Source organism: Amyelois transitella, chromosome 27 (assembly GCF_032362555.1).
Source record: "Amyelois transitella isolate CPQ chromosome 27, ilAmyTran1.1, whole genome shotgun sequence".
NCBI lineage: Eukaryota > Metazoa > Arthropoda > Insecta > Lepidoptera > Pyralidae > Amyelois > Amyelois transitella.
Window position 1 is genome coordinate 2191950 of NC_083530.1, and position 7850 is coordinate 2199799.

Below are 7850 nucleotides of genomic sequence, written 5' to 3' on the forward strand. Positions count from 1 at the left end.
TATAGTCACGTCTATATCCCTTGCGGGGTAGACAGAGTCAACAATCTTGAAAACACTGAATGGCCACGTTCAGCTATTTGGCTTAATGATAGAATTGAGATTCAAATAGTGACAGGTTGCTAGCCCATCGCCTAAAGAAGAATCCCAAGTTTGTAAGCCTATCCCTTAGTCGCCTTTTACGACATCCACGGGAAAGAGATGGAGTGGTCCTATTCTTTTTTGTATTGGTGCCGGGAACCACACTTCTTCTTCTTGCCGTTAATGTCGCTGAGGTCCTCACCTCTCTGAAAAGAAAACAGCCATTTGACCATGATTCTGGATTGAGTAAGGTTTTGCAGGGGAACCTCAACCCGTATTATAATAAATAATAATAATGAACGGGTTTTGAACAGGAGAACAACATAACATCAACTTCTCCAAAGGGCCTCTACGTGTTGGATTTATATCCCCACGCAAGCATCTCCAAAATCCGGGGTGTATAGACCCGTGAAGTCCAAGAGGAGAAACATAATAATAAATATATACGGGACAAATTACACAGACTGCGTTAGCCTCAAAGTAAGTTCGAGACTTGTGTTACGAGATACTAACTCAACGATACTATATTTTATAATAAATACTTATATAGATAAACATCCAAGACCCAGGCTAATCAGAAAAAGTTTTTTTCTCATCATGCCCTGGCCGGTATTCGAACCCGGGACCTCCGGTGTCACAGACAAGCGTACTACCGCTACGCCACAGAGGCCGTCTAAATGGATAATGGTTACACATCCCGTTGCCTGAATGTGTGGATTTCATCGCGATGTTTTTCCCTCACTGTAAGAGCATCGGTTAGTATTCAAACTAATGTACGTAACTTCGAAAATAGTCATCGGTTCATTGCCGATATATAAATAAAAATGATTCGGCCACAAAATACATAATAATAATAGTATAATAAACCATACAGCTGAGCGTGGCCTATCAGTCTTTTCAAGACTGGTGGCTCTGTCTACCCCGCTAGGGATATAGACGTGATCATATGTATGTATGTATGTATAATAAACCAACTTGATTTTCATCATAAAAACTGCGTTACGAATTTTTTTTGGGTTACGTTTTCGACGGGTTTAATATATTAAGTGACAAAAATTAATAATGTATCTTTTTAAAAAGGGTGACGTGGGAACGTATAAAGGAAAATTTAGGGGCTTAAATATTGCTTGTATTATATTTTAGTGGTGTTGGAAGATTAACGACTTAGGGTGCAACAGGGAACGTTGTTTTATAAATTGAGTAGGACAAAAAAACTGGTCAAGAGCGTGTCGGGCCACGCGACGGTTAGCCAACCTCTTGAAAGGCTCTGCCTCTGTCTACCCCGCAAGGGATATACTCGTTATAATATGTATGTGTATGTAACACACTGTATATAACATGTTATTTAATCAAAAAGTTAAACATGTCAAGAATAAAATAACACGATTTAAATGCATAGAAGCGAATGTCGAGTGAAATTTATTTTACTCTGTGGACTGACGGGTAGTTTAACATTTAGTTTCGTTAAACTTGGCTCAAATATAAGTCAGGTTTAAGTTTGAAACCCCACTCGACCCGAAGATAGTGAAATTTATTTAAGGTGCAGACGCGAGGCGATATAACTTAAACCTGACTTATATTATATCTTTTGTTAACCGAAAAATAGAATAGAATAGATTTATTTTCAAAATTGGATACAAGGTATGACTTTTTGATGTCACATCACTTAAATCTAATTATAACTACTTACTACCGTTTCCAAAGCGCGTGTGTAGAAGAAGCGGCTTAACAAACTACACTGCAGCATTTTCACCGGACGTCAATTTACAAATATTTAGATCTCTTTAATCTAAATCGTGGACATTGTCTACATTAAAAAACTTGAATTAATGTGAAATTGAGTTAGTTTTCGTTTTAACTGTATTTATAGATATACAGTGCCGTGTGGTTTTCGGCACTTGAGAATAGAACCACACCATATCTTTGCAATGGACGTCGTAAAAGCCAACTAAGGGATAGGCCTATAAAATTTGGATTCCTCTTGTAGGCGATGGGCTAGCAACCTGTCACTATTCGAATCTCAATTCTATCATGAAGCCAAACAGATGAACGTAGCCGAACTTAAAGAAGTTAAAATCCATACAATCCAAATATATTGAGCGTCTATAAAAGAGACTACTTACATTTATTTCAAATCAAGGATTTTACAGTGCAATCACGAAACCATTGATAACCCTAAAATGTACATGAAAATGCAATGAAAATAAGCCTATAATAAAAGCTACTTTTTTTTACGGATGTTGGCGTTTTTTACACGCCGTAAACTTTACTGTTTTACAACATTTTTTACGGCTGACAGTAAGATGTGGAGGTATTTCTTGTCACATTTTATTTCCGGGGAAATCAGACTCTTGTTTACAAGTTGTTTCTTTTTTTTTAAAGAGTATTTACAAACTTACAAGAGCATATACACATATAGTCACGTCTATATCCCTTGCGGGGTAGACAGGGCTTACAGTATTGAAAAGAATTTTCACGTTCACATTGGCCACGTTCAGCTATGTGGCTAAAAGATGGGTTTGAGATTAAAATAATGTCAAGTTGCTAGCCCATCGCCTAAAAGAAAAATCATTAGACAATTAGCTTATCCTTTTGCCGCCTTTTACGACATCCATGGGAAATGGCTTTATACTTTGGTCCCACACGGCAGGTGTTATTAAGGATCAACTCTCGAGACCACCCATGCTCATAACTTCAAAACTTCGACTTGAAGAAATCGTGAGAACTCTTCAAATTTCATACATATAGTACGTAAATAATGTTTGTTTTTCATATAATTTTTAAAGTTTAGACGTGATTATATGTATCTATATACATAATTATATATTTCTGTGATATCGATGTACTTATCCAATTCCAAATTTTTCTGTGATACATATTTGGCCGAATAATAGCGAAAAAACATACCAAACATGGTGTATGTTCCTTTTTAGAAGTCAGTTGAAAACTATAAGGTTATTTACTAAAACCCTTTTTTACGCCTGATCACCATCTAGTCCGATGTTCCTACCTGTATTTAACTTTTCATCAATTTCCCATGAAAATAGAAAGAATGAAAGCAATTTTTAATACCCGAGAAGATGGGTGGATAATTGAGTACCAGTGCCATTATACATCGCATCACCATCCGTATATGTATATATACTAATATAAATGTAGAGGTGTGTTTGTTTGTCCGTATTTCACGTCAAATCCATTGAACAGAACTGCATGAAATGTTGCATACACATAGTGCTGAGTTCGGAATAGGACATAGGGTACTTTTCATCCCGGTAAAAACTATAGTTCCCGTGGGATTTGCCAAAATTCAGGTGTCGCTAAATTCGCGCGGACGAAGCTACGGGTAAAAAGTTCATTATAAAAAAAAAAAGTACCTAAGAGAGCGTCGAGTCGAGCGAAAACATGGTGAGGAAACCTGCATATTCAGGCAACTGGATGTATAACCATGATATTATAAGGGTTATTTACCTGAGTTCGTTTTCTCCACCAGCTACCTCTATACTAAAAGCCTCCGTTGAAAGTCTTCTTTTTCCTTCTGGCTTTTAGTATCGAGTGCATCGTCACCATTCAGGAGAAGACCCCAGGGTATTTCTTTGACCATGGATCCTGGATTGGGTGATTCAGGTTTTTATATGAAGAGACTCACGTCTGACCTTTGCAGGTAAATCGAACTCGTATTGAATCGATCATGGTTACACATTCAGAATGTGCAGGTTTCCTCACGATGTTTTCTCTCACCGTAAGGGCATCGATTAGTATTCAAACTAATGTACATAACCTAACATGACCCACGGACAAGAGTGTCCCATAAAAAATAACTCTCATTTTCCCGCCAACGGGATGTTAAATGTTCCTGGAAACCGTTACATCCATTTGAACACGAAAAGGAAAATGTAAACGAGATTTTAAATTCATCGTTTAAACATTATTGGAACTTGTATTCGAACGTACACGAAAAAGGCGGTATTTTACACGTCACTTGATCTTCGCCCGCCATTTTGTATTCTAAAAGGATGTTATTTAGAGAGGTATTTTGGCGGGAAACAAAGTCATATTGTTTTGGTTATGCAGCCATAGCTATTATTTGGTCATTAAAACTGACTAAACGATTTCATTAGGTACTGTTACTTGGAACATTGATAGAACTAAAGAATATAGTTTTTTAAATTTATCCACACGCCATACTACTCCAATATTCATTTCTCCTCTCTTCTTCTGGAAGAGTTTTTTTTTTTAAATAAGTAGCACCTTTGTACTACAATTTCTGTGTGAAATGCTCCTGTATATAATTTTGTGTACATATACTTATTAATAAAATACCTAAATAAAGATTGTTAAAATTATAACAAGCATAAAAAACACAGCTTAATTGTCAATAAAAATCTTAATACAACATTAAAGTTTTGAACTGTTTTAACATAAACTTAGTGAAAAATCCAAAAAAGTGAACTCAGCCAATTCAGCGATAGATTACATCAGTATACAATCCAGCCATAAAAACATAAGTAATTAAACCATTTCGTCTCGTTTAGCAGTTAAATCGTTGATTGCTTTGAAAAAACTCGCAATGATAATGATAAAATGGATTTTCTTATGTGGTTATTCAGTTTTTGCTCAAGAGTACAACGTATCTTTGAGGGTATGTTTTAACTTGTAGTTGCATGTGACTTCTCTTCTTCAGGACTACCGGAATCGGGAAAAATATATTTATTCATTCATATTGACACGTCTTTATTCTTGCGGGGTAGACAGAGCCAACAGTCTTGAAGAGACTGAAGCGCTACATTCAGCTGTTTGGCTTTATGATAGAATTGAGATTCAAATAGTGACAGGTTGCTAGCCCATCGCCTAAAATAAGAATCCCGAGTAAAATATATCTTTGACATAAAAGTTTATGAATGAAAACAATTTAATATCTACTAGTAGGTACTATAAATTTTATTCTTTTAATACTCATATTACACGCAAAACAATAAACTGGTTTATTCTTCTTGTTCCGGTGCCCTGTGGCTCCCGGATAGATATTGGCCGATTGTCAGACCTACCTACTCAATATGATCACAAAATTTCATGAGAATCGGTCAAGCCGTATCGGAGCAGTACGGGAACGAACATTTGTGACACGAGAATTTTATATATAAGATTTATTCAGTAAGACTTTTAAAAAATATAAACATTTTTTTTTCTTATAAGTTATTACATTATCATTAACGATTTCATCACTAGTCACTTCATCAAAATAATTACATTACTATAATAATAATAACGCTATGTATTTTTTAATCAATAGATCTAGAAAGTTGATAAAAATAATATTCAAGAGCGTTAATACAAAAGTGATAATTATTTTCCCCTAATACTTTCCCAACTTTCGGCAAACTAATATCAAAACTCTCCTAATCCAGTTTTATCCGGATAAAACCGACCGGGTCCGGCCAAATCCGGTTATAGTTTCGACTTGGCGTCCGTGAATCCTTTCTTGTACAAAGCCACGACCACCGCTCCGCCTAAACCAAGATTGTGTTGAAGGGCTATCTTTGCGTTTTTCACCTGAAAAAAAATTGATATAACTATTTATTATTAAAAAAAAAAATATTTTGCAATTTTCGATCTTTAAAAAGGAATTGCATTTTTAATCTTAAATGTGCCGTATGGTCCCTGGCACTTAAGAATAGGACCAATCCATCTCTTTCTCTTGAATTTCGTAAAAGGCGACTAAGGGATATTTTAAGGATTCTTCGTTTAGGTATAGGCTAGCAAATTGCCAACTATTTGAATCTCAATTCCATCGTGGCCTTTCAGTCTTTGCAGACTGATGGCTTCATCTTACCCTTAGGTAAGGTAAAAAATATTGTTTTCCTACCTGCCTTATACCAGCTTCACCGCGCAACTGCCACACCAATTCAGCACACTGTGCCAAGCCCGTAGCTCCCAACGGGTGACCCTTCGCTATCAACCCCCCACTTGGATTCACCACCACTCTACCACCATACGTATTATCTCCATCATCAACAAACTTCCCAGCCTGACCTTCTCCACACAACTGAAGACCTTCATAAGTAATCAATTCATTTGTAGCGAAGCAATCGTGAAGTTCAACTACATTCACATCCATAGCCGATACTCCCGTCTTGTCATATAGTCGTTTCGACGCAATAGCAGTCATTTGAGCTCCAGCGATCTTCATGAAACTGTTATCGGTGAAGAGATCAGGTGTATCTGTAGCCATTTCCATGCCAATGATTTCAACAGCTTTACCCTGTAATCCATATCGAATGACAGCAGATTCTGACATCAAAACAGCGGCGGCTGCCCCGTCACTAGTAGGGCAACACATTAATTTGGTCAGAGGGCCATAAATTTTCCTCGAATTAAGAATTTCGTCAACCGTATACTCTCTCTTGCTTTGGGCTCTGCGATTTTTAGCACCGTGCCTGTGATTTTTTGCTGCGATTTTGGCGAAATGCACTTTGGTTGTGCCATATCTCTTCATATGTTCGAGACCAGCGTTGCCGAAATATTGTGGAGTTAAAGGTCCTTTTACTACTTCAGTCATTTCAGCCATTTTTTCCACGTGTTTTCCCAAAGGGCTCGCTCTGTCTTTGAAATTGCCACCTCCGAGCGCGCCAGGGGACATTTTCTCGAATCCCAAAACTAAAGCAACGTCTATTAAACCAGCTTCAACTAATTGTTTTGCTATAAACAGAGCACTTGATCCAGTAGAACAGTTATTATTGACATTATAAATAGGAATGCCAGTCATGCCGATTTGATATAAAACTCTTTGTCCCGAAGTGGAATCGCCTGATGCATAACCACAGATAGCTTGTTGAATAACATCGTATTTAACTCCAGCATCAGCTAAAGCTTCTTCTACAGCCTTTTTCCCGTACTCTGGGTAATCCCCCCCAGTGCCAGGTTTTACAAAATCCGTCATGCCGACTCCAACTACGAACACTTTACGCTCCATTTCGACGTTAGTTCTAGTCGACAAACATAACAATACTGATAATGATATTGTGAATAATGTAATATTTGTTATTGATAACTTATCTCTTGAACATTGCTCGGTTTTAAGACCTTTCGTCACGTCAAAAAATATGATTTGTTTGCTGTTTCTATTACGAAGTACTTAGAGGTGATAATTCTATGATAGTGATTATAATGACGTTGTTTTCTTTTATTTGTTATGAATTTTATCAGAGTCATAACAAAATAATCGTTAAGGTATTTGATGTACCTAAGATCTAAGGATATTATTATATTTTTGATGCAAATGTTTGTAGGTATGGTAGCTACTACGTTATGATTGATACATTTTTAAGTAAAAAATACAATGTTTTAGAGATTTGAAACGTGGCATGTCCAGGGGTGCATTAACAGACGATTTCCTGAAATTTCCACTGGAAAGAAAACGAACGGAATCTTTTTAATATGTCACCGAGTTCTATAAATGACTTTATTTTTTTTTTATTACAGAGATTCCATACACCAATGACGATGTTTAGAAATGTTCAGCGGCCAACGGTACCATATGTAAGAATGTTTCATCTATCGTTTGTTTGTTTGTAAATACTTTATTGTACGTATATAACAATTTTTTGTAGAATATAGTAAGGACATAATTCTACTAATATTATAAATGCGAAAGTTTGTGAGTATGTCAGGATGTCAGTATGGATGTTTGTTACTCTTTCACGCAAAAACTACTGAACCGATTAACATTAAATTTGGTATGTAGGTAGCTGAAGACCCAGAATAACATATAAGCT

The 7850-nt window shown here is 36.4% G+C and overlaps 1 protein-coding gene across 1 annotated transcript; it reads right to left on the bottom strand.

Annotated features, from left to right (window-relative positions):
• Positions 1–4993: 4993 nt before the first annotated feature.
• Positions 4994–7079, bottom strand: LOC106142126 (sterol carrier protein 2). The gene is made up of 2 exons (XM_013343752.2): positions 5942–7079; positions 4994–5628 (listed from the first exon to the last, which is right to left on the bottom strand). The coding sequence occupies exons 1-2, from the start codon at positions 7046–7048 to the stop codon at positions 5524–5526; spliced, it is 1212 nt and encodes a 403-aa protein (XP_013199206.2). The 5' UTR covers positions 7049–7079; the 3' UTR covers positions 4994–5523.
• Positions 7080–7850: the final 771 nt, after the last annotated feature.

Coding starts and splice junctions, on each gene's coding strand:
- LOC106142126 (XM_013343752.2), bottom strand. CDS start 7,048: ATGGAGCGTAAAGTGTTCGTAGTTGGAGTCGGCATGACGGATTTTGTA. Junction 5,629..5,941: donor GTGAAGCTGGTATAAGGCAG/GTAGGAAAACAA, acceptor ATTTTTTTTCAG/GTGAAAAACGCAAAGATAGC.